Source organism: Octopus bimaculoides, chromosome 22, assembly GCF_046866305.1.
Source record: "Octopus bimaculoides isolate indiv1 chromosome 22, ASM4686630v1, whole genome shotgun sequence".
Classification (NCBI taxonomy): domain Eukaryota; kingdom Metazoa; phylum Mollusca; class Cephalopoda; order Octopoda; family Octopodidae; genus Octopus; species Octopus bimaculoides.
The window spans coordinates 23,265,323-23,283,877 of record NC_142949.1 but is presented as its reverse complement, the minus strand read 5'-3'; the positions used below and the strand labels follow the sequence as shown (position 1 = coordinate 23,283,877).

Genomic DNA, 18,555 nt, shown 5'->3' with positions numbered 1-18,555 from the left:
TTGAATGTTTATGCGTATGCCTTCAATTATTTTACATGTTTTAAACCTTAATATATTGCTTAATGTTACCTTATATATGGGACTCCTGGTATGTTTGTATATGAGTGTATATATAGAAGATATGAGGAGTTTAGGTCAAGGTAACCCTAAAACTCCAACGGAGTTACAAGTGCTGGCACTTTGTATTAATTAACAACTTAATTAAAAATAATGAATTTCATGGCTTATTTTTAATGATTTATGTGTGTAAACGATGTCAAGACATAGATGGGAAGTCACAAACACGCACACAATATTATACTGTAAATATATATATATATATATATATATATATATACACAGTGTTACATTGTACTAATTGTTTTGTGTTAATTACTTTGTGCTGTAATGATTGAAAAGAAGATCAACGACAAATATTTCCACTGAATCAACACTCAACCAAATTATGAAATGTGATGATATATCAGGCAGTGACTAATCTAATCCTTCTTATTATATCAAGCAGTGACTGATCTAATCCTTCTTAATGTATCAGGTGGTGACTGATCAAATCCTTCTTAGTGTCTCAGGGATGACTGATCTAATTCTTCTTAATGTATCAGGTTGTGACTGATCAAATCCTTCTTAATGTCTCAGGGATGACTGATCTAATTCTTCTTAATGTATCAAGTGGTGACTGATCAAATCCTTCTTAATGTCTTAGGGATGACTGATCTAATCCTTCTTAATGTATCAGGTGACGAGTGATCTAATCCTTAATGCACTGAGATGTCTTATCTAATTTTTCTTAATGTATCAGGGAACGACTGACCTAATTTTTCTTAACGTATCAGGTGACGACTAATCTAATACTTCTTAATGTATCAGGGGAAGACAGATTGAATCCTTCTTAATATTTATCTCTTCAGGTGAGTCGACGAGAAGACATTGAAGACTTGATGACACTTGATGAATATATTGATCTTGTTATTCCAAGAGGATCTAATGAACTTGTATCCAAGATTCAAGATATGAGCAAAGGAATCCCTGTTCTGGGCCACAGTGAAGGTGTATGTCATGTGTATATTGATAAAGATGCTGACCCCGATAAAGTTATTGATATTGGTGAGACTAAAGCCCTCTTTGATTATGGTTTTTGAATTTGATGCTTTGAAAGGATGAATAAATGTTCTTTGTTTATGAGAAAACCCTAAAACTCCAATGGAATTACAAGTGCTGACACTTTGTCTTAATTAACAACTTAATTAAAAATAATGAATTTCATGGCTTTTAATTTCATCAAGTTTTTACCATGTTGAGTAGCTCAGTATGGTTCGTGTGGTGCACAGCAATGTATCCGTGTGCATACACACACATGTGTGTACACACACATGCACGTGCACACACACACACACACACACACACACACAAGTGAGTGAACAAATGAAAGAAAGTTAGAGTTATATGTATTATGTATTTTAATAACAATTTGTTTCAGTTCCACATGACTTGAAATTTTGTGAGTGCACAGGACACATTCATCATCTCATTGGATGTTGGGAGCTGATTTTGATCTTGGCATCTAAGGAGTTGGGCATGTCCTAACTGCCCATAAAACTTTAAGTTGAGGAACTGAGTCAAACAGTTTATACTACATAAATATAAAACAAGCATTAAAATTTATTGAGTAATTTTTTTTTTTTTTTTTGTATACATGGAAACTTTTCAGTAAAATGTGATTCTCTTTTTTCCTGCAAAACTCACTTTGTGATAAAAATGCACTTATATTTTAACAGAAAAACTTTTATATGAAAACATATATATAAATTTGGTGCATTTTCAACCCCAATTTTACCTAATTCTTTATATATATATATATCATCATCATCATCATTGTTTAATGTCCACCTTCCATGCTGGCATGGGTGGGATGGTTTGACAGGAGCCAGCCAGGCAGAAACCTGCACCAGATTTCTGTGACTGTTTTGGCAAGAATTTTACAGCTGGATGCCCCTTCCTAACACCAACCACTCAACAGAGTGGACTTAGTGCTTTTTACATGGCACAAGCACAGGTGAAGTCAGTTTTGGCAAGGTTTTTACAGTTGGATGCCCTTCCAAATGCCAACCACTTTACAGTGTGGATGCTTTTTAAGTGGCATCTGCACTGACAGTGTCACCAAACCTGGTACTTATTCTATCAGTCTCTTTTGCCGAACCGCTAAGTTACGGGGACGCAAACACACCACCATCAGTTGTCAAGCGATGTTGGGGGGACAAGCACACACGCACACACACACACACATATATACATATATACGACTGGCTTCTTTCAGTTTCCGTCTACCAAATCCACTCACAAGGCTTTGGTCGGCCTGAGGCTATAGTAGAAGACACTTGCCCAAGGTGCCACACAGTGGGACTGATCCCAGAACTATGTGGTTGGTAAGCAAGCTACTTACCACACGGCCACTCCTACGCCTATGATTGTAATCAATTAATAAATAGATATAGATTAATGTCTATAGGCTGATGTTTCTTGATTGATTATCCTCTCCATTTTCTTATTTGCCTTATACATACATATATACATATATATATATATATATATATATATATATATATATATATATATATGGTCTACCTATTGTGAAACGGATATGCATGCCAATGAGTAAACCACTTACCTGGCTGTGAAGAGGTTGCTAGTGTCCTCATCACAACCATTTCCTTAGATTCCTGCTTTTACCATAACTGAGACTTGTTCCATTCTTTGTTTCTTTCCAGTGAAAGACTCTAAATGTGATTATCCTGCAGCTTGTAACGCTATGGAAACACTTCTTATACACCGGCAACTCTTCAGATCTGATGTATTTGATAAAATATTTGAAATGTTTAAGTTGGAAAATGTAAGTGTTGACAGTCTGGAATGTGTAAGTGTTGACGGTCTGGAATGTGTAAGTGTTGACGGTCTGGAATGTGTAAGTGTTGATAGCCTGGAATATGTAAGTGTTGACGGTCTGGAATATGTAAGTATTGATGGTCTGGAATGTGTAAGTGTTGATAGTCTGGAATGTGTAAGTGTTGATGGAGGAATGTGTAAGTGTTGACGGTCTGGAATGTGTAAGTGTTGATGGAGGAATGTGTAAGTGTTGACGGTCTGGAATGTTTAAGTGTTGACGGTCTGGAATGTGTAAGTGTTGATGGAGGAATGTGTAAGTGTTGACAGTCTGGAATGTGTAAGTGTTGACGGTCTGGAATGTGTAAGTGTTGATAGCCTGGAATATGTAAGTGTTGATGGTCTGGAATGTGTAAGTGTTGATAGTCTGGAATGTGTAAGTGTTGATGGAGGAATGTGTAAGTGTTGACGGTCTGGAATGTGTAAGTGTTGATGGAGGAATGTGTAAGTGTTGACGGTCTGGAATGTTTAAGTGTTGACGGTCTGGAATGTGTAAGTGTTGATGGAGGAATGTGTAAGTGTTGATGGTCTGGAATGTGTAAGTGTTGACGGTCTGGAATGTGTAAGTGTTGATAGCCTGGAATATGTAAGTGTTGACGGTCTGGAATATGTAAGTATTGATGGTCTGGAATGTGTAAGTGTTGATAGTCTGGAATGTGTAAGTGTTGATGGAGGAATGTGTAAGTGTTGACGGTCTGGAATGTGTAAGTGTTGATGGAGGAATGTGTAAGTGTTGATGGTCTGGAATGTTTAAGTGTTGACGGTCTGGAATGTGTAAGTGTTGATGGAGGAATGTGTAAGTGTTGATGGTCTGGAATGTGTAAGTGTTGACGGTCTGGAATGTGTAAGTGTTGACGGTCTGGAATATGTAAGTGTTGACGGTCTGGAATGTGTAAGTGTTGACGGTCTGGAATGTGTAAGTGTTGATGGAGGAATGTGTAAGTGTTGACGGTCTGGAATGTGTAAGTGTTGACGGTCTGGAATGTGTAAGTGTTGATAGTCTGGAATGTGTAAGTGTTGATGGTCAGGAATTATGTGTAAGTGTAGATAATTGTTTCAGCTGGAATGTGTAAGTGTTCCTGCTTGCATCATGTTAGCAACCGTTTTCACATCCTATGTTACAGGTAAAAGTTCATGCTGGTCCTCGTTTAACAAGCCTGCTGAAGTTTGGCCCTTCTCCAGCAGTTCGAATGAATATGGAATACAGTTGTTTAGAGTGTGCTGTTGAAATTGTAGACGATGTCGATGACGCTATTTCTCACATTCACAAATATGGTAGCGCTCACACAGAGACTATCCTCACAGAGAATGGTAAGAGGAACTTTGACATACATTTTTATTTATTTTATTCTTTTACATGTTTCAGTCATTTGACTGTGGCCCTCATGGAGCACCACCTTAAAGGGTTTTAGTTGAATAAATCGACCCCAGGACTTATTCCTGTAAGCCTAGTACTTATTCTATTGGGTTTTTTGCTGAACTGCTAAGTTACAGGGATGTAAACACTCCAACATTAGTTGTCAAGCAATGGTGGTGGAACAAACACAGACACACATACATACACATATACATATATGACAGGCTTTTTTCAGTTTCCATCTACCAAATCCACTCATAAGGCTTTGCTCAGCCTGAGGCTACAGTAGAAGACACTTGCTCAAAGTGCCACACAGTGGAACTGAACCCTTGACTATGTGGTTAGGAAGTAAGATTCTTAATTTTTCACGTTTTAGTCAGAAAAGGAAGGGCTCTTTTTAGGGCCTCTGAGACTGGAAAGAAGAAGATGACCTGGCTTGAATGGCTGAAATAAATTGGACTTCACTAAACCCACCCAATGACCACTGATAGTGTTCACCAATCTAGAATTGGAATCGACTCTCTGACTTTCTAATTAGCTTTTACATGGATTCTGCTGACTGGTTTTTTATTCTCCAGGCTTTGTTCCATTGGGGACTGTGATAGAAGAACACTGTTGGCTATAGTATCATGGAGTGGGATTGAACCAAGAACCAGGGTGGGAGTTATTCTCAAACTAGTGACCTAGTCTGATTACTTGCAACAGCCTGGATTCCATTGAAGACACCCCAAAACCAGCTGTTGATGTTAGACCAAGCAACATCTCTGCCATCACCAAACCAACCCTCATTAAAGTGTAAGAGGTTGATAGTAACAATAGAGACATTAGTCTCTCTCTATCACCTTTTAACAAAATTATATATTAAGAAACAGTAAAACAATTAACAACATAATAAAAATAAGTTTTATTTTAGTGATGCTTGGTTTTACAAATCCTGTGTCATTCAGCTTAGCAGCCGCTGGTTAATTTGTGATCAGCATTTGCATATTAAGAGCTTCGTTGAGGCATGCCAAAGGAGCAAGTAGTTGTCACGTCGAAAGCATCACGTTAAAGAAGCTTAGAAAATGCGCGAAGCGCTTTAAGTACTGGTTTTACTACTCATGCACACTCGAGGGGCTTCCGGGAAGGCAAGTCCCTTGCGCATGCGTAGATTGTACTTCCTTAATGGCGGCCATAATTTCGCGCCTCTACAAAATAAACTTCTGATCAATAGTGTTCCAATCATGATCATCCTATATTACTTTGTCAGACATAATATGCAAATATAGTGTGATATGTCAGAGATTAGGTTGTTATTTCTAGCAGGTTAAGCAACTGTGTAAGAACGGCATTTTTAACTTGTAATTATTGTTGCTGTTGGTGTCTGTAAAACCAATTCCATAGTGTCTGGTTAAGTCAGCCATTTGAAAACCTTGGGATTCTGAATGTTGAGTTCCTATCTTTGGAGAACTGTGAAGATGATGTGTTCTTTATTGTGTAAACATATTCATTGGTTTCTCTCAAAGAGTCGATCTTGTTTCCCCAGATTTCAAGTCAAGTGAGACACTTGGAGCATTGCTTTTGTGTCTACAGCTTCCTCTATTCTCTCTCTCTCTCTCTCGCTCACACACACCTACACACACCCACACAGAATATATCTAGGACTACATTAACCATTGGGTTCTTCCATTTTATTTTTAAGGATAGGTTGGAATTTGCGATTTTAGGGACATCTGGTTGTTAATTCTAGCAAATCGATTGACCACGTATAAACAGTAGTAGAATGATGATATCGTTAACCACTTGCTAAGTTGACGAAGCCAATAGAAAATGTTTATGAAAGTTGTAAGGAATTATTTCCCTTGACACGGTTATCCCCCTTGAGATATTATTTTCCTTGACATGGTTATATTCCCATTGACATGGTAATTTACTTTTATATCCTACAGAAATAATGTTTGTAAATGTCGACTGTTTTTGTCGCAGCTTGACAAAGGAATTCCTTGTCCAAGAGCCGGGAACAGGGGGTGCATGGGGCACACTTGCACCCCCTAAAATTTTGTTGGGGTGCAAAATTCAATATTGCACCTCCTACTTACCTTTCTCAGGCTTAGAAAATAGTGTTTAAAAATTGATCTGCAGAAAGCTAGTTAAGTTAGATTTCTTCACAAAACAAGAACAAAAAACTAAAATAAATAAAAAGAAAATTCCCCAAATCCCTAGAAAGATATATTACTGAACTAAAGCATCATCCTCATCATCAACATCATCTTTTAACGTCCGCTTTCTATGCTGGCATTGGTTGGATGGTTTGAATAAGGACTGGCAAGCCAGAAGGCTGCACCAGGCTCCAAGGCTTCTACAGCTAGATGCCCTTTCTAATGCCAACCACTCCGAGAGTATAGTGGGTGCTTTTTACATGGCACCAGCACAGGAGCCAGTCAGGTGGCACTGGCATCAACCACTCCCGAATGGTGCTCTTTACATGACACCAGCATGGGACCAGCCGGGTGTCACTGGCATCGACCGTGTTCGTATGGTGCTTTTTACGTGCTAACGGCACGTATGCAAGTCAGGCGGTACTGGCATTGGCTACAACAATGATTTTACTTCATTCAACAGGTTTTCTCAAGCACAGTATATTGCCCAATGATTGAAGGATGCTCTTAAATGGGCCGGTTATGTGCCACTGGCATATCAAGAGACCTTCTTCATCATTGTCATCATGTTCTACTGCCTGCTACTATCCTTAACACAAACAATAGCAACAAGTTCAGCACTGGAAGTCACTCTTCGCTACTAGCACAATTGATGACCCATTAAACTCCACGATCAAGAACCCTTCAGTGTGACTATCCACTTCCTCATTTCCTCTGTATATCATAACTGGCTCATCATCATCATCATTTCCATCATGTTCTACTACTACTACTACTACCCTTAACACAACTAAACAATAGCAGCAACAACAAAATCAACATTGGAAGTTACTCATCAATACTAGAACAATTGATGACCTACAGTTCTATGTATAAGAGATGTGGAATTATGTACATTACTTACATTATTTACAATTGACGGATATTTGTCCTCATCTTGTTTGTTGTTAACACAATTTCCCCAAGACATCTGATGAAGGCTGGAGGGTATATCAGCCGAAACGTTATGTTAATAACAAACAAGATGAGGACAAATATCCGTCAATTGTAAATAATGTAAATTGATGACCAGTTAAACAACAATCTCTAACTCCAGCCAGGTTATTGTGATTCTTCTCAGAATAACACAAGAGATCCATCATCACGATTGTTATCCTATTCTACTGCACAACCATTACCACTATTACTACTACAATTTATGAAGAATCACTCCTTTATTCCCCAATTGTCCATGTTAATACCTTCTACACATGTAATCCAGAATCCTAAAATCTTTTGCTATCACCATCACAAAAGATTATGTCTCTTCTTCCAGGGACTACATGCATTAGCAAAAGCATGACACCAAATTTACAGTCGAGCAATGTAACAATGAAATAGATAATTTTGTTCCATTGGAAAAAAATTGGCCCTAGTTGTCTGAATGACAGAACTATCTGACTAACAAAGAATTTTGAGAGGGCTCTTATATTTAGATTTAGTGCTTTTTGTGTCTCTACTATCTTGAATGCTGAAGAGAGAGATATACTATCACATACATATGGAAAATTCTGTTCTAAACTTCAACATTAGAGAGAATTTTAGTTCACAAACTGTTAGACACTGTCAGCTTCCAAATATACCACCTTCGAAATCACAAGAAAGAACACTTTATTGTATGAGTGTGATACTCAGAGGTCCTCAACTGTTAAACTGCCTGCCTAAAGTAATCAGAATATCAAAGAAATCTCTACTGAAATATTAAACAAAAAGAAACATTGGATAAACTCCTAACAATAAAACTGGACCAATCAGCCATTGATGGATGCACTCAGAGGAGATTAGCTGCCACCAACTCAATCACAGCCCAACTTCCAGCTATAAAGTGACAACAAAACCGATAGAAAATAAATGAAAGTGGTCCTACAACTAAAACTGCCCAACCGCATGGTTTGGGGTTCAGTCCTATTGTGTGGCAACTTGGGCAAGTGCCTTCTTCTATAGCCTTGGGTGAACCAGAGCCTTGTCAGAGGATTTGGAAGACAGAAATGAAGCCCATCATATTTATATATGCGTATGTGTGTATATACATAATATATATATATACACACATACATGCATGTATATGCATACATACATATATATATATATATATATATATATATATATATATATATATATATATATATATATATATATATATATATATACACACATGCACGCACACACACACACACACACACACACACACACACACACACACACACACACACAGATATATAAATATACATGTATATATATTTTAAATACGTCATCTAATAACATAATGTAATACATATGTACTCTAAGTGCTCAAGTTGGTTTACCATTAAAACTTCAGCTTGAACACCAGCTGAAACAAAGGCGTTTTTGAAGCTGCCTATCAAATGTGGCTATAAGTGTTTCATCATTGAGATAGTAGATATATATTAGAAAGAGAGATGAACAAGTAAAACATGTGGTGTCACTTTAGAGTATGTAATCTATAATTCAAACATAACTACCTAATCACGGATTAAGGTAATAAGGTGCAATAGAATCTTGACAACCCACCAATATTTTTACAAAACATTGTGCATTGGGATCCATTTCTTCAAATAAAACAAGACATTTATCTAAATGAGAAAAAGCCTTTTGCATTTTCTTCAAGAGTCATGTGGTTTAGTGGTTAGGGTGTTGGACTCATGATCATAAGATTGTGGTTTCGATTCCTGGATCAGGCAGTGCGTTGTGTTCTTATATATATATATTCCATAACATCTATCATTTCTTTAGTCCTTAGATCCATTATATCTCTGCATCAACATCTGTACACCATCACGACTTCTAGTAAGTCAGGGAAACTCTGCATGGTTGCTTAACCTTCTAGAAAATAACAACCAGATTTCTTCCAACCACACTCTTACTGTTTTAGAAGGGGGTCAAACAAAGTTGACTTTGTGATTAATAAGATCAATAACTAATATGTAACCATCATCATTATCATTTAATGTCTGTTTTCTTTGCTGGCATGGGTTGGATGGTTTATCAGGAGCTGGCTAGATTGAAGACTGCACCAAGCTTCACTGTCTGTTTTGGCATGGTTTTTACGGTTGGGTGCCCTTCCTAACGCCAACCACCTTACAGAGTGGACAGTGTTTTTTACATGGAACATTGCTATTGTTTTAATGTTCTAATGTTCTGTTTCTCTATTCCACAGCTGCTGTGGCTGAAAGATTTTTAAAAACAGTGGACAGTGCATGTGTTTTCCATAATATTAGCACACGTTTTTCTGATGGATACAGGTTTGGATTAGGTAAGTAACTATATCTCCTCTCTGTTTTGCACAGATTCAGTTATATTAGTTTATTGTTACACTAGTCTACTGTTATTCTAACCACTTATATTTGTCAATATGGAGTAACTAACACACCAATAATATCATCAACAACATTCCAAAATTTTGCTATTGATAACTGACTCAGCAAAATTACATCAGCTTCACTTTTGTAATTAATTAGTTAATTAAGATCTAATCTGGAATTGAAAGAAAATGGTGATAATCTGTGTTATTCATAAATATTCCACAGGAGGAGAGCTTTTTTTTTTTTGAAGAATTTGTTAATTTCATTTTGTGTAATTAATTAGTTGCTTACTTTCAGTTAAATCAGAAATTAAAACAATTATATTATAAATGATGAACCCTTGTTATTTTTTCAGGGGCTGAGGTTGGAATCAGTACAAGTCGTATCCATGCAAGGGGCCCTGTTGGAGTTGAAGGGTTACTGACCACAAAATGGGTCCTAAGGGGAGAAGGTCAAACAGTCTCTGACTTTTCCACTGGGAAACTATCTTATACCCATGAAAGCATTCCAGTCAAGGAATAGTTAACATTGGACTCTAGTGAGTCACATGCGTCTGGTGGAGTTTCCTGGGAACAAGTTTACATGAAAGACAAACACCAACAACATCAAACATAGAAGTGATGATAACAATAACAGCTTTAAGAACAACAAACAACAATGACAACAACAAGCCTCATAATAATGAAAAGTTTGAGAACAGCAACGCTTATGAACAACTATAAATACAAGAACAACAACAGAAGCTGTCACAGTGTTAACAACAGCCATAGCCAAGAACAACTAAACCAACAACCACAAACCAAATTTTTATAAAAAAAACCTCACGAAAACAGTTTTAATAAAGACAGCTGTAACGCTAAGAAGAAGAACAACAACAGTTACAACAATAATTAATTGAATATTGTTATGGTAACACCTTTAGTTTTAATCTACATTAATGTCTGCAGCTAAAATAAAATATGATTTTTTTTTTCCTCCTGATTAAATGAGAAGTGCGTAATTCCAAATAAAGGTGGAATGGATAATTCCAGATAAATGAGGAATGGAAAATTCCGGAGTTACAATATTGACTGGTTCTATACATCAAGTACAGCTTTAAGCAAACTCTCTAGTCATACATGACGATATATTTTACAACTTCCATCCAACAGCTGTTTTCTGTGTCGACTTTGAAAAAGCAAAAATTTACTTTGAAATTCTTTAAAAACAACAAAATTATGTAATTAAAAACAATTATTTTTTGGAGTTAAGCCATTCATGTTATTTTTTCCTGCCATCATCAAATCATTAGCTTTTCTTATCTTGCACTTTTTGTTGCTTTCTTTATCTTTCTTTTTTTTAAATTCTATTTGGCTACGTAATCAATAGATTCTTACTTGATTATTTCATTTAACTTTATATTTAATGAAGATATTGGAAAGTTCAAGTTAAATGTATTTAACTTTGTATATTAATGTATGGATATATATGTGTATATGTGTGTGTGTGTGTATATACACATTTATATATATACATATATATATATATGAGCGTGGCCGTTGCCAGTACCGCCTGATTGGCCCTTGTGCCGGTGGCACATAAAAGCACCCACTACACTCTCGGAGTGGTTGGCGTTAGGAAGGGCATCCAGCTGTAGAAACTCTGCCAGATCAGACTGGAGCCTGGTGCAGCCTTCTGGTTTGCCAATCCTCAGTCAAATCGTCCAACCCATACTAGCATGGAAAGCGGACGTTAAATGATGATGATAATACAGAATTATGTTGATACATCAGTGTCTCAGTATCTATATTTATCTATCTATCTATCTATATGTAGATATATCACCTGCATAAAGAAGTGCTGAGCTCTAATTCTGGAGGGAACCCATGTAAGGGGTCAACCCAGTAAGGATCTTCAGACACTGGGTTTCACTGAGGCAGTAACAAGGGACTGGGAGTTGTGGTGATTTGCTATACTTGAGAAGACTTGTCAAACCAAGTAGAATTGTTGTCATCCATACGAACAAGCTTAGTCCGTACAGGTGCTGGTGCCACATAAAGTGCACTTGTGCTGGTGCTGCGTAGATGCAGTCATGTCGGTGGCATGTAAAAGGTACCCAGCACACTCTGTGAAGTGGTTGGTGTTAGGACGGGCATTCAGCCATAGAAACTACGCCACAACAGACAACCGGCGTCTGAATAACTCCTTGGTTGGCCAGTTCCATGTCAAACCATCAAACCTACGCCAGCATGGAAAACAGACGTTAGATGTTTATATATATATATATGCATGCATACATACATACATACATACATACATTCATACATACATATATACATACATACATGCATATACATACATACATACACATACATACATTCATACATACATATATATATATATATATAAGCAATAATAAATCTCTGAGCGAGATATAATCAGTAGCAGCAAGACATCATGAAGTATATTTGCCACCTAAATGTGGCTGACCCTTAAGGGTCAATGGTATTGTAGTGTGTAGCCCCAGGAGAACATCTCCTCCAGCTGGCTATTGACACGCTGTCTGTGCCCTCACGCTGATGACAGGTTATTACCCAGAAACTTGGGTCCGTGTGTATCACAACAGACTGGAGATGGGAATGATGATTTCCCTTTGCAAATACTGATAGGGCACAGACAATGTGTCAATAGCCAGCTGGGGGAGATGTCTTCCTGGGGCTATAAACAATAGTAGCATTGTCCCGTATGTATGTATGTATGTATGAATGTATGTATGTATGAATATATGCATGCATATATATATATATAAACATCTAACGTCTGTTTTCCATGCTGGTGTAGGTTATTATATTATATTATATTATATTATATATATATATATATATATATATGTAAGGGACGACCGTGCGAACTCAAAAAGGAGATATGGTGACGAATGGAAAAACAGAGGACTCCTTTTATTTAAACGTGTCACACGGTCGAACACACAATTATATATCGATGGATGATATACATGATATGTTATGCGACGATAACATAGATGACCAGTAATGAAAGACCACAACCGTATTAGATGAATAACAGAGATATTTATTGTGGCGTTAAAGATGTATGTCTGTGTGAGAGTGTGAATGCGACATATAAGAACATAATCAAAGACAGGCCGTCATACAAAGAAAAGTGTGTATGTGAGTGATACATGTGTGAGTTATTACAGCAGATAGAAAGAGTGAGTAAATGACACGTGAGCAATTATACCAGTTCGTTAGTACACTATAGGAAAAGTTCTGTATGTGAAAGTGAGGAGAGGCTGAGTGTGGCAGTGCTGATCACTAGTTGTGATGTCGTGGCATCGATGCCTGGCCGTGATTCTTGTTATACAGATGTTCGTCGCTGGCTGAGAATTTCTTGTCTGTTTAAGAACTCTTGTCTGTTTATTTACCGTGGTGAAGCTGAGTCACCTAACAGAATCGAAGAGAGAGATGTGCCGCGGTAGTTTGGTGTGGTGTACATAGTAAGTCGTGTAGACGCTGGTGGAGATTGTTGCTGGTTAGTAGTAATCGTGTTGGTCATGACGATGATGCTGGATAGTAGTCGTAGACTCTTGTTGCTGATGTGGCGACGGCGGTGGTCATCGTGGCTGGACGAAGGTGCTGAAATGGTCGCTGGCTGCTGCTGCTGTCGTGTGGTACACGGAACAGTTCTCAAAGAGAAACTGGACCGAGACAAGTTATTGGGTATGAGTTGATCTATATATAGCGTTAAGAGGGCTCCAAGACGGTGATAGAATTTTACTCTATCACGTGACCTTATTAGGGGCTGTGATTGGTCAGTTTGCGTTCTGGCGGGAAAGGTTCGAAGAAGTTGCCGATTCGAATAATGATCAGTCACGTGATGACAAGGAATGGGTTCTCTACTACGCTCGCATTTATTTATATTTAAATGAGAAGATTGTATGTAATGGCGATAGTAGTTTGTATCTAATGGCGGGAGGTAGTTTCACTACATATATATATATATATATATATATATGTAAGAGCACTCCGTCGGTTACGACGACGTGGGTCCCAGCTGATACGTTCAACGGAACAGCTTGCTCAAGAAATTAATGTGCAAGTGGCTGAGCACTCCATAGACAAGTGTACGCTTAACGTAGTTCTCAGGGAGACTCAGCGTGACACATAACGTGACAAGGCAGGCCCTTTGAAATACAGGTACTACTCATTTTTGCCAGCTGAGTGGACTGGAGCAACGTGAAATAACGTGTCTTGCTCAAGGACACAACACGTCGCCCGGAATCGAACTCACGACCTTACAATCGTGGCAGGATTACTCATGTTCGCCAGCTGAGTGGACTGGAGCAAAGTTTGAATGAAGTGTTTTGCTCAAGAACGCAACGCGTCGCCCAGTCCTAGAATGGAAACCACAATCTTATGATCATGAGTCCAATACCCCTAAGCACTAAGCCACGCGCGTTCATATGCCTTGTGGGTGAACGGAAACTCTTTAGAAGCTCGTCGTGTGTGTGTGTGTGTGTGTGTCCACTCTACCGTTTGAAAACCAATGGTTTGTTTACGTCCTCGTAAACTTACGGTTCAGCAAAAGAGACTGATTAAATATGAACCAGACATTAGAAAAGAAACACTGGAAACGATTTATTCGACTAAACCCTCGAAGGAGGGGGTCACAGCACGGTCGGACACACACATACACACACGCAAGCACGTAAACATACACGTACGTAAAATGAAAATGTCGGAGTTACCCCCCTTTGACCGTAACCATACTTTATTAACGTGTGATTATATATATATTTTTTTGTTGAATGCAACTGAAACTTTCATTCAAGTTCAGTTGAAGTACATGTTTTCTTTAAAAAAAAAATCATTTATAAACACACGCACACGCACACGCACGCATACACACGCACGTATATTTAAATGCAAGTTTGTGAGTGTGTGTGTGTGTGTGTAATGGTAAGAAAATGAAAAGATAGGGAAAAATAAGAAGTATGGTTTAGTTCATCATTGCAGTTATATCCTTTTAAATAAGTTTTTTTTTTTGTTTAGTGTTTTCTTCTTTCTTTGAAGCTTCCACAAGCAATACCAGACAAACCAGTGCCGATGTTATAGAATCGCCTAGAATATGTGAAAGATGGGCGCCCCGGCAGGGGATGGTGGCGAACCCTGCTGTACTCTTTCACCACAACTTTCTCTCACTCTTACTTCCTGTTTCTGTTGTGCCTGTAATTCAAAGGGCCAGCCTTGTCACACTGTGTCACGCTGAATCTCCCCGAGAACTACGTTAAGGGTACACGTGTCTGTGGAGTGCTCAGCCACTTGCACGTTAATTTCACGAGGAGGCTGTTCCGTTGATCGGATCAACTGGAACCCTGGACGTCGTAAGCGACGGAGTGCCAACGACAAACACGCTTATCTATATATATATATATATATATATATATATATATATATATATATATATATATATATATATATATATATATATATATATATATAACTGTGTGTGAGTACGCGTGTGTGTGTGTGCGTGCGTGTGCGCACGCGCACGCATGTTGCTCACGTCAGCAATAAAGTTGATATGGTTTCTGAGACGAGTTCCTGGATCCTCAGACCCGAGTCTCAGGTTGTTGTACTTTGGCTATTCGTCATGCCCCCTTTATTCTCCTTTCTCCGGTCATACCTAGAATATTGCGTCCTTCCCACCTGTGGTCTCCAAACAAAACATTATAAGATTCGAAACACTCAACAGAGCCATTAGGAAAATAATAACTGGCATGACTGATCTTTATTGAGACCGCATTAAAACAGAAACTCCGTTGTCTCTGCGGCAGCTACACCGGTCGTACAGTGTCGAGAATATACTAATAACATTGCACCAAACGACCTTAATATCGAGTTTACAGTTCATCCAAGGCCGAAACCCTGTACAAAACACCTGGACAAATCAGGCTCGAACTCATAGCCATATTGCAACGCAATTACATTGCCTCAATTTAATATCATTCTGAAACGAGGGCATGCATGCATGCATGCATACAAGGGAGGAGTATTGGCAGAATGTCCCAGTGAAGATCTCAATAAAATGTAAAGATAAGCCTGACAGAGTGATTTGGGACAGAGAAGAAACTATGTACAGTCGTAGAAATGAGCTTCCCAGCAGATGTGAACATAGCGCTAAAGATCAGTGAAAAAGAAAATACCTACGCTGAACTATTGAGAAATCTACAGTTACTCTATCTAGATTACAAGTTCAGGTTTATACCTGCAATTATTGGGAAACTGGGATATGTAACACACTGCCCAAGTACCAATATTGACAAATTAGTCTTCTCAAAACCAGAAAGAAGAAAGACTATAGATCCAAGCCATCACTGGAACTGCAAATATTTATGAAACTTTTCAGAAGTTTCTCATTTAAATATATATGAGCACGTCAAGACATGCATCTATATACGTGAGAGTACATACATAAAACAAAACATGCAAATCTGCACATGCACTGACTCCAAATATTGGACAAATACACACACATGCAAAAATACCCTGTTGATGTTGTTGAAATTTCAATGAAGGAGTCTGGGATCTTGATTGGAAACCGACTTTTTCTCTATTGGAAAAAAATCTTGAAATAAAACTGCATAATGACATACATACATACATACATACATACATACATACATACATACATACAAAAAGCAATGCATGGGTACATATCCCGTAAAGTAGAGGGCAACAACAGCATTGACAAGAAGAGTAGTCTCTCCTGGACCTGCATTAGATACATTACACCCCCATGTACATGGGTAAGCCTTCGCTATCCAGGAACAGGAGATAGGTACTAACTACCTGATAAACAAGAAGGACAAAGATATTACCAAACCTCCACGTTGTGATAAAAAATGTTGGTTCTGCTATAACCAGTTTGGAAGATATCATCCACATCATCAGCAGTTGATCAAAAAGTCTCGTTGATTTGTTAGCAACCGGCTTGAACTCTCTCAAGAATAACTTAAATTAGACTCAAGGAAATATCATACATACATACATACATACATACATACATACATACATACATACATATACTTATATAAGTGAAGTGTGAGAATAGATGTTTATTCTATTTGTTGACAGCTGTTCCGTAATCTGTGTTAGTTACATAAGCGACGCTATATCCTGTCATACACACACACACACACACACACACACTCACACACACACACACATTAGAAAATCAGGGAATAGATTACATAAAAATCCAGGCTACATACGTTTCAGAGCTAGCGGAACCTTGGAAGTAGTAAATTATTCAAACCAGGGATAGACTGCAAGCTATTCTTCAGGCCAAGGATCATATGAAGTTTACATTGTCGTTAGGAGATCCAATGCAAACTCGTTGGGAATTCGATCGAAATGTATATATATATATATATATATATATATATATATATATATATATATATATATATATATATATATATATATATATATATATATATAATCAAAATAAGCAACAAGGATACCCAGAGGTAATGCAGTACGATCGTTTCATGCAACTCCATTTAATTGAACAATCCAACCATTACATCAATTTAAATGCTCTGCAGTTAAATTGATGCATTGTTCAATTAAATGGAGTTGCTTGAAACGATCGTACTGTATTACCTCTGGATATCCTTGTTGCTTATTTTGATTTTCATCACCTTATTTTGAAATTGTATGGATAATGCCGTACTATATATATATACACAGACACACATACACTCATAAATATAATTGTACTATAACATAACGAATAAACTACACTGTATAACATTTCATTGCAACTTACAATAGTGGACGCTGCTATAATAGCTAATAGTTTCATTAAGTAAGTCACAAACAGTAGATGTGTATTCGGCACACACACGTACAAGTGTGGCTATGTGGCAAGACGTTTTCTTTGCAACCACACGGTTCCATTGTATGGCACCTCAGTCAGGTGTCTTCTACTAAAACCCTGAGCCAACTAAAACCTTGCGAGTGGATTTGGTAGACGGAAACTGAAAGAAACCTGATACACACACACACAAATATTGGGTCATCCCTCATAAAAAATGCGGTTTTTTCAATTGCTTGAACTAAAAGTCGGAGGGGGGCGGGATAACCTACCTGCATCAACTTGCTATAAAACCAGGTAATAATTTTACCTTGTTCTTATTCTGAGTGCAAGTTTTGAAGAATGCAGTTTAGTTTTAACAGTTATTTTTTTCAAAGCTATAATGGAAGTGACGAAGGACCATATTCGGCATATTTTATTCTACGAGTTCAATAAAGACAACAACGCAAACCCTGATGGAACAAAATCCCATCGTACCTGTTGAGGAACTAGCAGAGAAGCTTGGATTTGGTTATTCAACCATTCATCGATACCTGCGTGCCATCGGAAAAGTCAGCAAATTAGGTCAATGGGTTCCTCACAAACTTTCCGAGTCTAATCGCGCGCAGAGAGTGAAATTGTGCTCTTCATTGCTGTCACGTCTCACGAATGAACCTTTTTTTAACTGAATAGTAACCGGTAACGAGAAATGGGTTCTCTATAAAAATGTCAAGCGCCGAAGACAGTAGGTAGGGAAAGGAGAAACACCAGCACCCCAGGTTAAAGAAGGTCTTTACCCACGTAAGGTGTTGCTATCTGTTTAGTGGAATATGAAAGGTTTAGTCCAATTTGAATTTTTAAACCTAAACCAAACGATAACAAAGAAGATCTACTGCGAGCAGCT

At 37.8% G+C, this 18,555-nt stretch overlaps 1 protein-coding gene across 6 annotated transcripts in view; it reads left to right on the top strand.

Moving 5' to 3' along the window:
• LOC106872175 (delta-1-pyrroline-5-carboxylate synthase) overlaps nucleotides 1-11,039 on the top strand; it is a 61,388-nt gene extending 50,349 nt beyond the window's left edge. For all 6 annotated transcript variants that reach the window (XM_089339828.1, XM_089339826.1, XM_089339829.1 and 3 more), the window contains 5 exons: nucleotides 909-1,104; nucleotides 2,766-2,887; nucleotides 4,062-4,248; nucleotides 9,650-9,745; nucleotides 10,150-11,039. In XM_089339828.1, the coding sequence (XP_089195954.1) occupies nucleotides 909-1,104; nucleotides 2,766-2,887; nucleotides 4,062-4,248; nucleotides 9,650-9,745; nucleotides 10,150-10,316 (768 nt within the window). In that variant the 3' untranslated portion in view covers nucleotides 10,317-11,039. The remainder of the gene's footprint in view (nucleotides 1-908; nucleotides 1,105-2,765; nucleotides 2,888-4,061; nucleotides 4,249-9,649; nucleotides 9,746-10,149) is intronic.
• Nucleotides 11,040-18,555: the final 7,516 nt, after the last annotated feature.